The following is a 15,890-nucleotide window of genomic DNA, read 5'->3' on the forward strand; positions in this document are numbered from 1 at the left end:
CATCACGGCGCACCATCAAAAAAATGGAACTTTTTTTACAATGTCTCTCACGTCACGTACTGAAATGACGCTCAGCTTGTGACTCGAAGCCCAAAAGGATCATTAGCCTCTTATTCCTCGGTCCTTTTAAGCCCACCCCAACGCCGCTTTTCTCCTTCGATGAGTCAAAAAATTTATCCAAAGTTACTCTTCCATGGAGTAAAATTCTGCACTGCAGACATTTCACCGAAAAATTGCAAGCGGACATTGTATTTCACTTCTATCAAGTGGGTATCGACAACATAATCGAGTTTATCTTCTCCTGAGCCCAGTTGATAATCATAACAGTGGAAAATAGTCGAATACTAACAAGAGTTGCAGCGGGGAGAAGCTGCTAATGTTGTTGAGAGGCTGTTTTCAATCAATGGTGGTATCTTCCTCCTCTATCAATGCCAGTATCCGATGGCGAGGCTCTTTTTGCTCAGTTTACACCTCAGCTCTTCGTTCGGCATCCGTGCCTTATCGAATCCTTTATGCTCCTCGTCCCAAACTTGCATTCTCCTTCTGTTCTATTGATCACTCCCAATCAGAGTCCTCTAAACAAGTAAAATTTTCAAATTTCTTGAACTGAATTCAATGCTCTGTTTATTGTTTCTCTTTTTTATTCTTTTCCTAGATAATTCAGGCACATTTTCTGTAAAGACTGAACCTTTTCGATGTCGTTTTGTCCCATTTCTTGTTTATTAAACACTAGGAATGGTGGTGCAGGTATTTGATGCTTAGTAAAGGCAAAAGGTTTTCACTTTTTTTTTTTTTTGAAATATATTTTAGGGTACTTTAAAACCAGGCTTATATCTAGTGGCGACACCAATTGGGAATCTTGAAGACATTACCCTTAGGTGAGCATCAATAATACCATTTTCTTTGCTTCCCTTTAAACTCAATAATTCACTTGCATTTAAATCAAGTTCCAGTTTTTGATCTCCTTATCATCGTGGGGTTTCGTTCAATTGACAAATACAGAGCTCTGAGAGTCTTGAAATCAGCCGATGTGATACTTTCAGAAGATACAAGGCATTCTGGGAAGTTACTTCAACATTACTCTATAAGTACAGCACTTGTATGTATATCCTGAATTTTTGTACTTTTTAGATGGTTGTTATGTAATACATGTATTTAGATCTCTCTGATTGTGTACTTTAGATTTTCAGCTGAGTTATCACAAGTTCAATGAAGCTCAAAGGGAACAACAAGTATTGAAAAGGTTGAAAGATGGTGAAATTGTGGCCTTAATCAGTGACGCTGGGACACCTGGCATCAGTGACCCCGGTACAGAGTTGGTGAGTACGAGTGCTGCTAGTTTGTGTTCTGCTGACCCGTTGTGCACCTAGATATTCAGAACAGGATTGCTGGTTAAAACATATCTTGTGTCTGTGTCTTCTGCAATTGATTTTTCATGGCCTGCACATTTTATTTTGATATTGTAGGAGACCATATGTTTTGTAGATAGTAGTACATTTCGTGTTAGCAAAGAGCAATTCATTAAGTTAGCGAATGGCATCCTACATGATCTTTCCATAATGATGACATTGATCATTCGGGAATATGATGCAGGCCAAGTTGTGTGTAAGTAAGGGCATACCAGTTATCCCTATTCCTGGCCCTTCTGCTTTGGTAGCTGCTCTTTCTGCCTCTGGACTATCTACAAATGAATTTACATTTGGTAAGGTCTCAATATGTTTTACTTGAACACCAGGAAACATTGATGAGATTGTACGAATGCAAGTTCATAATTCTGATGCCTGGTATTGTATATCCATGCAGTTGGCTTTCTACCTAAACATGCTGGTTCCAGAAAGGAGAGACTCTTGATTTCAGCTAATGAAGCAGCAACCCAAATTTTTTTCGTTCCTCCTCACAAGCTTTCTCAATTTCTTGAGGAAATTAATTGTCTTTTTGGTGCCTCTAGGTAAAACTTCAGCTTCATGTGGTATTTTCTTGGTCTATTTTGTTTCCAAAACTAGACTGTGGAAGTTTGTTTTTTAGGATTCTATAATAACAACTTGTTTTGGGTGTTGTAGGCAATGTGTTATGGCTCGAGAGATGACCAAAGTACACGAAGAGGTTGGTTCTCTCTAAATTTGTCACCAATAAATGGTCTCTCCTTGGTCTTTCTTTGGATCTTTAAACTGTTGAACTGCATAACCCATCACGAAACTAGTGGATTAATAAGCATTCCTCAAAAGTGTATGTCTTGCCTTCTCTCTTTTAAGGATACAAACGCACCATGGGTGCTCTGATGGGATGCACCCTGTGGCAATCCCCATATTTAAAGCGTAATCAAAATTGCTGGATCTATAGGAAACACATCGACACCAAAAACACTGAGGATTTTGGAGGATAGGCTTGATTCTTGCGTGACAATGAATGGTGTTATAAAGGAAATTAAAAGGTGCTTTACTTTTAATATCAGGAACTTTTCAATCTTTACTTGGCCAAGCCTTCAGGTTCCTTGATTCAACACACACTATATCTGGCATTAAGGTGCTTCATCTAGAAATACTGACTCTACTGTCCGTGCACTTGAAAGATCCATCCAGTAAGCCATGATACTGGTCGATGATATTGTTGATTGCATAGAAACTGAGAGGTGCTATGTTTCTTTTATGAATTTTGCTCGTTTGGATTTACGTAGTTTGGTAAAGCATCATATTAACATATATCAGAGCCATTTGTTAATCAATTTGAGGGCGGCTTATGTTTTTGAGTTTTACTTTAGTTTTGGCGAGGCACTGTCAAGGAAGCCCAAGAAGCCTTCTCAACAAACCAGCCCAAGGGAGAAATTACATTCATCATTGAAGGAAAGACAACTTGTGTGGATGAAATTCCGTCAGAATCTGAGCTGGAAAATGATCTGAGAGAAATGATCTCAAAAGGGAATTCTCTTTCAGAGGTATTCTTTCTCCATGACCATACTTGTTCTTCATACTGTAATGATCTCCAAAAGGTCTACTCTTTCATAGTCCTCTTTTTAACATGTTCAGATTTGTGTTTTGCATTTCAGAGCATTAACTCTATTTCATGCTTTCTATCTGATTGAACTTCTTACATTAATTGAACCTCCACAATATCATATTCACTGGAAGCTGGAATGTACTCAATCTTTTATAATGTACAGAACCACAATATTGAGGAGCATTGTGTCATCTGATAAACTATTGACATCACTAATTCTTGGTTTTTTTCATCTATAAATCAAATCAAACTGCAGTCAGAAATGTCTTCGACTAAGAACAGCATGTTGACTGTACCAGTTAATCAAACATGACATAAAAGATCCAGCATGCCAACTGTATTTTTGTATATTAAATATTTCATGTAGCATAGCAGAGCTAAATCTGTACATCTTTTATAGCCTTTTTTTTTTGCTCCTGTAAAATCACAAAGCTATGAAGCAGAATTAGCAGTAACCATAATGGGTGAGATTGCAGGCGGTAAAATTGGTGGCTGCAGGAACATCGGTGAGAAGAAAAACAATATATTCTATTGCTTTGAGAAAATTTGGGAATCAATTTGAATCAGAAGATAACTGAAGATCATAGTGAATGAAGTGCCACAAGAATGTAAGCATCCCAACAAGCTAAATTTTTTTTTTTTAATTATTCAATCATAAGTAAACAATCTTCTGATTTGCTCATAGCACCTTTTCAATCCATAAATATAACCATTAGCTTACGAAGAATTATATTAAATGAAATCTAGGAATTGTTTTCATGTGGTTGACCTGCGTTAACTTCCAGATGTCGCTGCTGGAGGAAGGCTAAGGGTCATCTTCTCATGTGCCATGGAATACCAAATGATGTAAACGTCCAGAGTCAATGGTAGAGATACATTTCTGGCAATCCTATGTCCCTGTCGTAATCCCCATGCTCTCAGGCAATGTGATTGCGAATGTGAGCCTGGAACTAGTAAGCAAGATTATCTTTTTGGGTCAAAAGGAAGTCGGAAAGGATCGGCAAGTTTTTATAGACTAGTATTCGCTAAACTGAGAGTAATCATTTTGATGGGCTGATTTATGTACTCTTTATGTCACCATTGCATTAGACCATCATAACCAATTTTCCAGAGCAAGAAACAAAACCCGTTTGATTGATTACTTCTTTACTGATAATTTCTTGTTTAGCTTTGTAGTTTGGCATCTTTCCCTTTTTTAACATTCTAGTCTCTTTCAAGTATATATGGTCCAACATTCTCTCTCTCTCTCTCTCTCTCTCTCTCTTTCTTGTAATGAGAATCAAATGGCTTAAGTTACAACAGCTACACAACATTAACAGTAGTTTCTAGCATTTCTGTGGTCTAAGGTTCTGTCTTCCACTCTTAGATACGGCCTATGATTTCTGCAGCCATGCTTCATTGTTGACCTAAAACTCAAAGTGAAAATAAGCAGTGTTTATTGTCAATTGACTGATAATTTGTATTTTTTTCTCATCCCCTTTCTATGAGCGCATAAACCGTTCATATGAAAGGGTTTGATACTTTGATTGAGTTTAGACCCTGCTAGAAGAATATACCCCTGATATCTGGACAAATTACAGATTAGATCCCTTTAGATTTATATGCATAAATTCTCCTGCACATCACAGTTACATCATAAAACCGCCCTGCCGCCCAAAGTATTATGGCTACCATCGTAGGCTAAGAAGAGAAGCACAACCTGTAAATTACCTTATTTATTTTAGTTCATAATCGAAACAATAGAGCTATTGGGCAAGGAGGTATTGTTCTAGTAGTTAAGGCTGAGATCTTAGAATTTAGTGGTTTTGGTTTAAATCTCTCTTCCCGTCCCTGCTTTTTAAATTGTTGAAAAAAATTTAAAACAAAAGGAAAAAAGAAACAATAGAAATTGAGGTTATAATCTTTTCTCGTTTTGCTGCAATTCCATTTTTGTTATTTTGTTCTTTTATCCTTCTTTTTTATATGAACCGTCCCCGTCCCCCCCCCCCCCCCCCCCCCCCTACAGAAAAAAACACCCCCTCACAAAAAGCAAAAAAAAAAAAAAAAAACTGTGATACACTCGAGTTGATAGAAATTTGAGTTGCCAATTGATAAGTCAAACACGAACAGTATTTTTGTGTTCGATAAAGTTTTATATTCAATTAGAATTTGGCTTGAATACTATAAAATTTGAAATTCATATGTAAAAGAAGAGAAAAAAAAATTAAAACTACTCGAGCTTGATTCCATATAAACTAAACTCCCTCAAGTTCAGCTTGATGAACAAAACAAGCCAAGTTTCTCATCAAAACAAGCCAAGTTTAGCACTCTTTTAACACTAGATTGTTAAACTCGAGCAGGGTGGTTTGTAGTGGTACCCCTCATTAAAGGAGTTCAATTGTAATTTACACAAGTATTAGGGTTATACATGTAATCGAACATAGCATTGGATAGGATTTTATAATTTGGAGTTGCAAGTATGACATTGCACGCACCGACAATTTCATAGGTTACCAAGAACATATGAGTTGGTTTGTTGTAAAAGTGAGAAAAGGTTAAACCACGGAGAGGCCTAAAGGTAAAAGTGGATGAATTTGTCATCCAATAAGAATTTATATACTACTATATATATATATATGTTCTTTGTATTTGCCGATTCTTCCGCTCAAGTTAAGAAAGGCCCCGCTGGACTGGCCGCCGGCGCCGATGCGTGTAAGATTCGGCACATAAAATGATAAAAAAAAACAAAAATGACATATCGTAGAAATACACGTGTCGGGTTTGAAAACGTGTTAGTTTGTCATCGAATTGGATCTGTCTCGTTCACGACTTCACCTAACCATCCGTCCTACTTGTCCAGCCAAGTTTTCAAGTTACCCTCCCCAAACAAGCCCACAACTTAGCTCATCCGTGCATGTCAATCTACTACTATTACAACAACAACAAAAAAAGACATATTGTCCGGTTTTTTTAAGGATCAAAGAGTTTGAATTCCCCATTCATATTGGTCATCATTATTAAATCAGGCCAAAAGATTATGTGACGTTGTCCCGACACGCAAGAAACCAAAGCTGTGTGTTGTTTACAAGTGTTAGTTCTAGGTATGGTGTGGTGTCATTTTTTTAAGTTCAATGGGTGGAAGAATATGAATATACCAGCATTTCAGTAGTTTTAAATACAAAACTGGTTGAAGATAAAGAGTAGTATTTGATGGCAAGAGATATCGATTAAAAATGATTATAATACTGTGCATGATTTCAACTAACGGTTGGAGGCTTAAACTTAAGAACGAGTGTTTAGGTCCACCAACTGGTGGTTACCGGTTCAAAACCTCTAACCATCAAAGCTAATACTAACATTGACAAATCCCCCAAAACAACCACTACGAATGTTTTTCAATGTTGAGTTCTTGTTGGAAATAAAAAAAAAAAAAGGGGGAAATAAAAATGTTCCCAACAGGAGAAAAAGAAGGTACTGGCTGACAAGTCTTGTTGGGATTGTACTTTTTTGTCCCCACGTGAGAAAGGTGGAATGATTCATATAGGGAATATGGTACCACTGTCTTAAACTCTAGAACGGAAGGTTGGAGCTTGTCATCCTTGCTTTCTGTTTAATTATTATTGGCCTTTTTTGAGTATTTATATGGTTGGTGTCATTGTTCAATGATAAGGAGGGTTGGTGTGTTTGGGATATTTGGATCAGTTTTTGTCTCCATCCGGAGAAAGACTTGGTTTTGAACCAATTGAATCCCTGTTTCAATCACTCTCTGCTTCTGTCTGCTCCCCCAATTCAGGGCAATCACAGGAGCATTTGTTTTCCAGGTAGTCCTCACTTCTTTTTGTTAACCTTTCCCTTTACTCTTTCTGTTTCTTGGTTCATGCGGTGATTAAATGATATACTAAAAGGGGTTAATGTAGATAGCTTGTTTCTTGATGATGTTTGTGATTTGGGTATTATTGCCTATCTCAATGATGACGACCATCATCATTCATGATCACGAAGATACAAAAGCTTTCTGCTCTTCCGGGTGATTCATGTTACAGAATTTTAAGCCTTTATCTGTATGTGAACTTACTTTCTTCTCCAAGTATTTTCTGGAATCCATTTCCCAGTTTGTCTGAGCAAGGATAAAAGATTTCGGCTTCCTTTGTTTCCTTTTTATGGTCTATCTTTTTGCTCAAGTTAAAATTATCACGCTTACTGTAAGTTATGCTTTTGAATGCTGCGAACTTGATGGTTCTGAACTGAAAGAGTTGTGTATGAGAGATTCCAAGATTAATGTCATTGGAATTCAGAAGCACCTCCTCCTAAGTCAAAACAGGAACCAAGAAAAGAACCAGGCAGAAAGAAAGAAAGAAAGAATAGTTATTCTGGTTTTATCTCACCCAACAACTGTTGACTTCTTTTAGAATGGTTCTATCAATGATGTTCTTCCATTTCTCATTTCCAGCATCCAAAGAGTTTCAGCTGTTTATCAGAATCAAGAGCATGGGTAATGATTTGTACTTTACTTGAAGCTATTGAACTGGCACTAGGGGTTTCTGTGGCAGTGCAAGAACAAGATGTCTGCTTATTATCCAAACTTAACCAGTCAACAAGATGTCCTGCAGACTCAATATTTGCTGAATCCAAAACTTACTTCCTATCAATCATCAGATCTTCCTGAAATAATATATCCAAACCCGCCGTCTACTGCCTCATTGCGTCCTGAGTTGTTTTCTGGAACTTCCTTGCAAGCACACAACTTTGTTGAAGCTCAATCTGTTGAAAGCAGAGAAGAGATGCTATTCATTGCCCCACATGGTAACCCTGTTATGATGCAACCAATTAACGAGCATCTCAATTTTGCTCCCAATTTTTCAGATAGTAATGCTGTTGTGGTGGATCAAATTTTCACTAAAAAACTGCTCCATCTCCAAAACGCTGACCAGAATCTTCAGAATCAAGGATTATCTCTCAGCTTGGGCAGTCAGGCAGCGTCCTCAGTTGAGATGCCTTCGTATCAAAACCCTTATTCAAATTCAGGCCTTTCTTCTCTGTTGAGTTCCCATGTTGAGCATCTAGCTGATCGCTTTTCTGAAAGTAGTGAACTTAAAACAGCTGAATACTTGTCATTTGATCTAGCTGGAAGAGTTAACAATAGCTCCAAAGTTGGAGCAGTGTATGAACCTCAGTCTTCCTTAAGCTCCAAAGGGATTAATTCTGATCCAAAACTACACGAGGAAACAGTTGTTTCAGGAGCGATATACAACTCCAAGTATCTCAAGGCAGCTAAAGAGTTACTCGATGAAGTGGTTAATGTTCACCAGGCCCTGAACCAGTCGGAAAAATGCAATGAGTTCCAGTCCTCTGGTCTTGGTGTCACAGAAGCGACCAAGTTGAAAGCTGAATATCAATCTGGAATCCCTTCTAAGACTGGGATCTCTTCTGATGTGCTTTCACCTGCTGAACGGAATGATCTGCAGAACAAGTTGACTAAACTTTTCTCCATGTTGGATGAGGTAGGGACAAAATCTTCAGCTGGCTGCTTCATTCATTTCCTTAAGATGCTTTATTCATCATGTTGCCTTCTTTGGTATTTTTTTAATATAATTTTCAGCTGGCTGCTGCATTCATTTCCTTAAGATGCTTTATTCATCATGTTAACTTCTTTGGTATTTTTTAATATTCTCCATCATTAAAGTGGGAACTTTTTGCAGCTATGCTTCCAAAAGATAACAAATTCAGCCATAGTTCATTGAAAAAGCACACCATTGGTCAAATATGAATAATTTTCCGAATTTAGCCTGTCTAATTTTGTGTTTCCATTAAAAGAACCCATCACGTTTGGCTTAAATTCCTCTGTATGGCATGCTCTGTGATCATATTGTCTCCTCTGAACGTCTTGTTCTCCATAATATAGAGTGAGTGAAATAAGATGTTAACTCTCAAGTAGGGAAAACTATCCACTGAACTCCAGAATTAGCTATAGTTTTGCGTTCTTATTCCCGTGTTTTTTGTGGGTAACTTCAGAAGATCTCTATCTTTTGTTAACCCATTGTTGGTTATGTAGAATGTAATTAGTCTTATACTGAGTTTCCTATGTATTTTGGTGAAATATCTTCTGAAGATTTTCTTGTTGCCCCATTCCAGGTGGATAGGAGATATAAACAATATTACCAGCAGATGCAAGTTCTAGTATCCTCTTTTGAAATTGTGGCTGGATGTGGGGCTGCTAGATCATATACAGCACTTGCTCGTAGGACAATTTCCCGCCAATTCCGTTGCTTACGCGATTCAATCAAGAACCAGATTCAAGTTGTGCAGCAAAGCTTAGGCGAGGAAGGTACAGTTCCCAATGGTCAAGGTGGAGGATTATCTCGTCTCCGCCATCTGGACCAGCAGTTGAGGCAACAAAGGGCACTTCAGCAATTTGGTGTGATGAGACAACCTTGGAGGCCACAAAGAGGCTTGCCTGAGACTGCTGTTTCAGTCCTTCGTGCTTGGCTTTTCGAACATTTCCTTCATCCGTATGTATTTGGTTAAATTACATCTCATTTGTTTTTGTCAATTATAGATATCGTGGTTTCTAACTAATCTAATATTATGTGTTTCGTCAGTTACCCCAAGGATTCTGAGAAAATTATGCTAGCAAGACAGACAGGCTTGACCAGAAGCCAGGTATAAATTTACACTTGAAATCTGTGTCATTCTTTGTCCTTGCAAAGTGTTAGAAAAATCTCGAAGATGATGAAGCATTGCTAATAAAGAAGCTTGTTAGTTGTTGGCTTCTACTGCACTGACTCCGGAACTTGATCTTTATTAGAGTAGACTTCATCTCTCACCGGTAGCTTATCGCAATGTCCTGCTATTCTTTCCTCACCATTGTTCCTCAAATTTTGAAGCTAAGCATAGCAATATAGCATTCATTAGAAACATGCTTCCTTAATATGTTTCAGTTTAGATAGACGATTGCTTTTGCCAACGCCTATATCATCTTATCGGCACTTTAAAGATGAGCGAAGAAATATTTCTATCTTTATAAACGGTCATAGTCAATTGGCATTCCATAATCTCGTCTTTGGTTCAGGTTGCAAACTGGTTTATCAATGCACGAGTTCGTCTTTGGAAACCCATGATTGAGGAGATGTACAAAGAGGAGTTTGTTGACATGGAAGCCGATTCTAAATCTTCTCAAGAACATGGACAACCAACAGGAAGATTGAAGTCAGAATCTGAGGACACGGGAGAAGAGCTTCATGAAAGCTTGATGTCTCCCAGTGCTGATGGTGGCCGATTGGCGCAGTCTAGCGAGCTGAGGAATGATGTCACTTCTGACCTTAAAGTACATGCCTACGCAACAAGAATGGGCTTTCAGGCGGGTTCTCTCGAAGAAAATGACATGGATCATGTGAATAAATCAAGTAGAGATGATGTAGTTAGCATGGCTGATCATAAAGTTGGCGCCATTGAGACCATAAGGTCTAAGCAGACTGGTGATGTAAGCATTAGTTCTGATGCTAATGCGCATAATTTCTGCATGTTGGCTGGTCCAGTAGGCAATCAAGTCTCCCTTGCACTAGGATTACAGCATCCTTCAAAAGATTCACAACCTATATCTGATGGAACACATACAGGAGTGGATGACACAGTTGCTTCTTCTGTGGGCCTCGACAAAGCAGAATACTATTGTCTAGATGCAATAAACCAACAAGAAAGATTTTCCCACCCTCATTTGCTATCTGATTTTGTTCTGTGAGAATATGGTCTCCTGCATTTTTGTCATTGGATTCTTAATATCTCTTACAGCAAAAACCACAGTTAAAAGCATCTGTAAATGTGCGTGTGCCTGCGTGAGCGCAAGAGACTGAGACAGTGTCTGAAAGAAGCTTTGGCTGGATTCATGAATTCCAGGCTTTTTCTGCCTGAAATTATTGACGAAATGGGTTAACATGCCTGTAAATATGCATATGGATAATCTGCTGTATAATAGAAAAGAAATTGGTGAATGATTAGCCCATTTATAAAGACGGTACAAACATTCTTGCGTATTCTTTGGTATATCAAATCCTTTAGAACTAGTAAATGGACGGTTTTAAAGTTATTTATTGTCTATAAACACGAAATACTTTACTTGTGTTTCCTTATCGAGGAGGCTGACCCGCCTGAATATCTGGAAGTAGGTTCCAGGATGGTTTATTGAATATCTGGAAAATGATACTAATAACATCAAATCAATGAAGCTCATTCGGGCAATGTATTTGGGAAAAATTATGCTCGTCCCGAGTGCTCTTTTCAAGATCAGAGCTCAAAACCTGTAATGAGTTATCCCGCTATTAGCCAGCTAGAAAAGTATCACCCACCAAAGCGTTACGAACAAGAAACTGCAGTCGATCAGTTTTCAGCCAACAGATTAGTTCAAGGATCAATTTTGACAAAACAAGGAGTCATGCAATCATTTTCCGGCCAACTAATTGCTCCAAACTCTGTTTGAAGGAGGTTTTGATTTGTCGTGTATGATAGCAATCTGGTCTGTAAGCACATATGGGATGCATTGAGCAACACAGCAGTGCAGTAATGCTTAAGCGGAATTGCGAACCTTAAAAGGATTGAAAATGCTTTTGCCTCAAAGTTGTTGTTCTTTTAACTAGTCATAATTTGTTCATATTTATTTCATCTTCTACTGGGGTGTTTGGTTGGGAAGCCGATGATCAGCTACAGGAGAGCTAGCGTAGCCAAACTTCTCTTTGGTATTTACTTGCCGTTCAGATGGTGCAGACACTTTAATCAGTAAGTGGGCCTTGAGGTTCTAAACCAATACAACTATAATATTCAGAAGGGTAACAGGTGGAGAGCGGGGGCCAATACAATAAAGGATGGATGACTGTCTCCCCAAGGTCTACTACTTAGAATCCATCACCCCATTTTTCTGAGCGCATCAATATGGTTATACCATATTCACTGATTAAAACGGAAGGGAAGGAGGTTGAGGAGAAACAAGAAAGGAGAAAACTGGGATGCAAGTTTCATTTCCCTTTAGACAAGAAAAGTGTCCAAAACCCGGCAAAAAGCAATGCCTACATTGTAATGTAACAACATAAAATCAGTATGGTCGAGCAGAGTCCTATCTTTTTATGAGCGTCATCAGTTCATGACAAAGTCATTTGTAGTTTCTGCGCACATTTCCCCTTGGTAGATTGTGAATTGCAGTGTCCCTTCAACATCTTTATGCATGATAACATCAGCTAACAATAAAATGACTAGATATTCCCATATGGTTACAGATTCACTATCAGACAATCTTAAAACTGCGAGTGTGCTAAAGACACGATGCTTTTTCCTTTCCTTTTACTGATAGCAGAGAGAGACCTTCAGAAAAACCATCTTATCTCGGTTTTTTTTACTTCTTCTGTGTGACTACTGTACTGACTATGGGGAGAGAGACTGAGAAGTTTTTTGTAGCTGAAAGCGCTTTTTGAGTCTTCCAAAGAAATGCAACAGTAAGCATTAAAGCTGAACCTGTGTTGGTGCTTTTGCTGCTTGTTTTCTAGTCAGGGAAGGAGGGGGACCATATTTTCCCGTCCTTTTCAGCATTTTCACTTGGCTAATTGCGTCTAGCTTCGCTGGGAACTTGCAGAGCCCTATATACTTCTAGCTAGGTCCTATAGCTTAAGCTGCTGCATACATTCACACACACACACAAAAAAAAAAAGAAGGATAAAAACACACACACACAGAGGAGGAAGCAGGGAATCTTTGCTTTCTTTCTTGAATGAACTATTGTCGCATTCATGTATATTTCTTTGCCCCTCACAAGTCATAACCTTTGTTCTTTTCGAAATTTGCTCACCTGACAATATGTAAGCTCTTTAATTATGCTTGCTTAGAGTTCATTTTATATACGGACTTGTCATCCTAATTTTCCTGGTTAATGTACCTCCTCTTCTTCTCTTCCTCTCTTTTTATTCATATACTTGCTCATTGAACGCTTCTGTTCTTCTGTTTGTATCCATAGATTTTGTTGTCTCACGTGTACTTGAGTTCTGCATCATTTTTGATCCTGGTTGTGTGTCAATCCTCCCAGTAACTCCTAAATCTCTTCCTGGTTCTTCGCTTTATTTTGCCCATTTTATGCGTAGCATATACAACATTGTTGTATGCTATAGTGATAGATGATGCATTGATCTTCCCCGCAAAAATGTCAAATTGTTCTGTGTTACATTACAAATTTACAACAGTTTCAGTTGTAACTATAAAACGCTAGTTCCATGTCATACCATTGCTCTTGCATTTTCCTCGTTTTAGAGGTCTCAAACCTTCTTTCTACTTTGTTCCCACAAAATTGAAAGAAAGTAAACTCGTCATCTTAGAACCTTTAAATCTTGCACATTTCACCCCCAAGGCCAATTTAAAAATTGGCTTTGATTAAGTTTCTTCTCATAGTTGGTAGAATTCATCTTCCAATATTTTAAGTATGGTTTCACAAGATTCGCCGTCAAATCCTAATACAAGTATCTTACACCAGTTCATCATTTCAAACTCCATTGCTAGCCAAAATCAGTTTGGTGGGGAACATTTTGATGCTTATGCAAATGGTTTGAGTGGAGGGAGTACATATGATTCACTTGGTTCCACGCCTAGCCTTCAGTGTTTCGGGGAAAGGATTCCCAGATCCATAGATATTGTCAATGCTCCTCAGCTGACTGACGAATCTGATGTTAACCACCCTAGACATCTCATGGATCTTCTTGGGGCATCAAATGAGGCTAATTACCACGCCCAGAGGCTGTCACTGTCCCTAGGCACCCGTACACTCGTTTCTCCCGTGGCTGGAAGGCAGAGAACCTTGAATTCTACTCTCGTGGATCCTGGATACATAATTTCTGGAGACAATGCAAGAGAAGCTTGCAATCCCCGCGGCGACAGCATAAACAGTAGTTACTCTTTTGGAGGAAGTGTTTTTGCTGCATCTTCAACTTCGCCAAATCATCAATCCTCTTGCATCTCCTACGGAACTGAAGCTCTGGTTGTTGCCATTAGCAATTCCAAATATCTGAGACCTGCTCAGTGGCTTCTGGATGAAGTGGTTAAGGTTGGAAGCAAGGCCATTGACTTAAGCAATGAGAAATATGCTAGGAGATTATCCAGCAGCAGCAAACGGGGCTCTTTGAAACTTCGCTCTGAAATAAATTTGGAGTTTCCTAACAATGAAGTATTCACCGAGAAACATGAACTTCAAGCCAAGCTTTTAAAGCTCATTGCGTTGCTGGAGGAGGTTGGAATCAACCCAATGCTTCTAATGGTTTACTTTTTCCAAAAACTGTTTAGTTTGCGCACTATCATAACTTTGTTTTCATGTTAATTGTCTCCTCCGTGTTTAGGTGGAAAGAAGGTATGAGCAATATTATCACCATATGGATGAGTTGGTGTCATCATTTGAGATGATAGCAGGCTTAGGAGCAGGTAAATCATACACTGCTCTTGCACTTCAAGCAATGTCCAGGCATTTCTGCTGCTTAAGAGAGGCAATTTTATCCCAAATTTATGTCACAAAGCGAAAGATATCAGAAGACATGCCAAAAATTAGCTCGGACATGTCGCAGCTTAGCTTGTTTGATCAAGAGAATAGGCACAGCAGATTGTCTCTACAACAGCTGAGCATGATCCAAAGCTCAAGACAAGCATGGAGACCAATCAGAGGACTACCAGAAACTTCAGTGGCAATTCTTCGGTCTTGGCTTTTCGAACATTTTCTACATCCGTATGTATTTCTTTCTTTCCTCTAATGATTCCATGTTCTATAGCTTCTACAGTTCTACCCCTACTGATAGTAAGGTTCTACAGCAGTTACCCAAATGACTCCGAAAAGCTAACATTGGCATCACAAACGGGCCTGTCAAAGAATCAAGTAACTCTTCCTCTCAATCAAATACTAGTATACACAGGTATTGACCAATGAGGGTATCAACACAAGTCATTTTCATGATTTGCTTCTCAGGTTTCTAATTGGTTCATAAATGCCCGAGTTCGGCTGTGGAAGCCAATGATCGAAGAAATGTACAAGGAGGAGTTTGCGGAGTCTTTTGTTGAATCCAATCCATCAATATCCCGTGAAGGTTTTGCAGATTCTGCTGAGGACTGAAAAGCAGAAAGATCTAATTGCGGGGTAGATCGATGCTTCCCATTCCCAGTTTATTCCATCTCACTGATTTAACATTACACGTCTATTTACAAGTCCTATTTCCTCAAAAGTGCAGCAGTAAAATGGCATAAAAGAACAAATAATTGATGTTTGTCATGCTCTGAAGCCTAGACATCTTGGAGGCTATTCAGTCACTGATCTGGACCATGTTATATATGTAGGCAGCATTTCCAGGAAGAAGTTTTGATGAACAAGACATGGAGGCCAGTGACATTTGACATGATGGAACAGGATAATGCTCCTGGACAATTGCTGGCTATGACTGTCATTTTTGGAATTCTGAGGAAAATGCAGACAGAAAGGATATCTTAGTCCTGTTGATATCCGGAATTGATGGATTAGTCAATGCACTTGGATTTCCTCAAAACTCTTCTTGTGATGTAAAATCTCTTCTCCAGTACATGAAATGACATGTATTCCCTTCCTACCTTTTTTGGTCAAAAATAGTAAATCAAGGAGGACTACATTTATCTCTCGGTGGCAGTATTTTGGACAGACTTACTGTCTATACAACCCACAAAAAATTAAGAAATTATCTTTTGTAAGCTATATAAGTTTAAGTTCCTCTGAGAGGGAAAATAGGGGGAAAAAACCCAACAACGGATAGCATCAGTATTGTTTTTGTATTTTTCGCAATCAATTGGGTAATTTCTAGTCAAGTGGTACATTTTTGCTCAAGGAGTTGTAATTTCTATCTGTCAGGTGGTATGTTATAGTAATGAATCAGTACATTTTT

The 15,890-nt window shown here is 38.5% G+C and overlaps 3 protein-coding genes across 13 annotated transcripts; all 3 read left to right on the forward strand.

The window, feature by feature from the left end:
• LOC113713384 (uncharacterized) lies at positions 1-4,237 on the forward strand. 8 transcript variants are annotated; one of them, XM_027237104.2, is made up of 10 exons: positions 48-583; positions 811-878; positions 1,003-1,099; positions 1,191-1,319; positions 1,594-1,702; positions 1,804-1,948; positions 2,061-2,103; positions 2,759-2,932; positions 3,471-3,602; positions 3,780-4,237. In XM_027237104.2, the coding sequence occupies exons 1-9, from the start codon at positions 377-379 to the stop codon at positions 3,570-3,572; spliced, it is 1,074 nt and encodes a 357-aa protein (XP_027092905.2). In that variant the 5' UTR covers positions 48-376; the 3' UTR covers positions 3,573-3,602; positions 3,780-4,237. The 8 variants fall into 8 exon arrangements, 5 of the variants coding, with proteins under 5 accessions (XP_027092907.1, XP_071924407.1, XP_027092908.1 ...); XR_003453531.2 differs by lacking the exons at positions 3,471-3,602; positions 3,780-4,237 and adding an exon at positions 2,453-2,629 and having other exon boundaries at positions 1-583; positions 2,759-2,914; XM_072068306.1 differs by lacking the exon at positions 3,471-3,602 and having other exon boundaries at positions 5-583.
• An 873-nt stretch (positions 4,238-5,110) lies between these two features.
• Positions 5,111-11,003, forward strand: LOC113713688 (BEL1-like homeodomain protein 10). The gene is made up of 5 exons (XM_072068305.1): positions 5,111-6,794; positions 7,424-8,474; positions 9,106-9,482; positions 9,573-9,633; positions 10,043-11,003. Exons 2-5 carry the CDS (start codon positions 7,536-7,538, stop codon positions 10,709-10,711), a joined length of 2,046 nt encoding a protein of 681 aa, XP_071924406.1. The 5' UTR covers positions 5,111-6,794; positions 7,424-7,535; the 3' UTR covers positions 10,712-11,003.
• A 1,656-nt stretch (positions 11,004-12,659) lies between these two features.
• LOC113714385 (BEL1-like homeodomain protein 11) lies at positions 12,660-15,890 on the forward strand. 4 transcript variants are annotated; one of them, XM_072068515.1, is made up of 5 exons: positions 12,660-14,227; positions 14,334-14,713; positions 14,797-14,860; positions 14,951-15,118; positions 15,210-15,890. In XM_072068515.1, the coding sequence occupies exons 1-4, from the start codon at positions 13,427-13,429 to the stop codon at positions 15,092-15,094; spliced, it is 1,389 nt and encodes a 462-aa protein (XP_071924616.1). In that variant the 5' UTR covers positions 12,660-13,426; the 3' UTR covers positions 15,095-15,118; positions 15,210-15,890. The 4 variants fall into 4 exon arrangements, with proteins under 4 accessions (XP_071924616.1, XP_071924615.1, XP_027093997.2 ...); XM_072068514.1 differs by having other exon boundaries at positions 15,316-15,890; XM_027238196.2 differs by having other exon boundaries at positions 14,800-14,860; positions 15,316-15,890.

The sequence above is a fragment of the Coffea arabica genome, chromosome 10c, assembly GCF_036785885.1.
Source record: "Coffea arabica cultivar ET-39 chromosome 10c, Coffea Arabica ET-39 HiFi, whole genome shotgun sequence".
NCBI classification, from domain to species: domain Eukaryota; kingdom Viridiplantae; phylum Streptophyta; class Magnoliopsida; order Gentianales; family Rubiaceae; genus Coffea; species Coffea arabica.

What these genes read in the sequence shown, in the direction of transcription:
- LOC113713384 (XM_027237104.2), top strand. Translation starts at nt 377, where the DNA reads ATGTTGTTGAGAGGCTGTTTTCAATCAATGGTGGTATCTTCCTCCTCT. An exon ending in GTGACCCCGGTACAGAGTTG is followed by an intron (nt 1,320 to 1,593) that starts GTGAGTACGAGT and finishes AATATGATGCAG; the next exon opens with GCCAAGTTGTGTGTAAGTAA. An exon ending in AAGGGAATTCTCTTTCAGAG is followed by an intron (nt 2,933 to 3,470) that starts GTATTCTTTCTC and finishes GTGAGATTGCAG; the next exon opens with GCGGTAAAATTGGTGGCTGC.
- LOC113713688 (XM_072068305.1), top strand. Translation starts at nt 7,536, where the DNA reads ATGTCTGCTTATTATCCAAACTTAACCAGTCAACAAGATGTCCTGCAG. An exon ending in TTTTCTCCATGTTGGATGAG is followed by an intron (nt 8,475 to 9,105) that starts GTAGGGACAAAA and finishes GCCCCATTCCAG; the next exon opens with GTGGATAGGAGATATAAACA. An exon ending in CAGGCTTGACCAGAAGCCAG is followed by an intron (nt 9,634 to 10,042) that starts GTATAAATTTAC and finishes TCTTTGGTTCAG; the next exon opens with GTTGCAAACTGGTTTATCAA.
- LOC113714385 (XM_072068515.1), top strand. Translation starts at nt 13,427, where the DNA reads ATGGTTTCACAAGATTCGCCGTCAAATCCTAATACAAGTATCTTACAC. An exon ending in TCATTGCGTTGCTGGAGGAG is followed by an intron (nt 14,228 to 14,333) that starts GTTGGAATCAAC and finishes CTCCGTGTTTAG; the next exon opens with GTGGAAAGAAGGTATGAGCA. An exon ending in CGGGCCTGTCAAAGAATCAA is followed by an intron (nt 14,861 to 14,950) that starts GTAACTCTTCCT and finishes TTTGCTTCTCAG; the next exon opens with GTTTCTAATTGGTTCATAAA.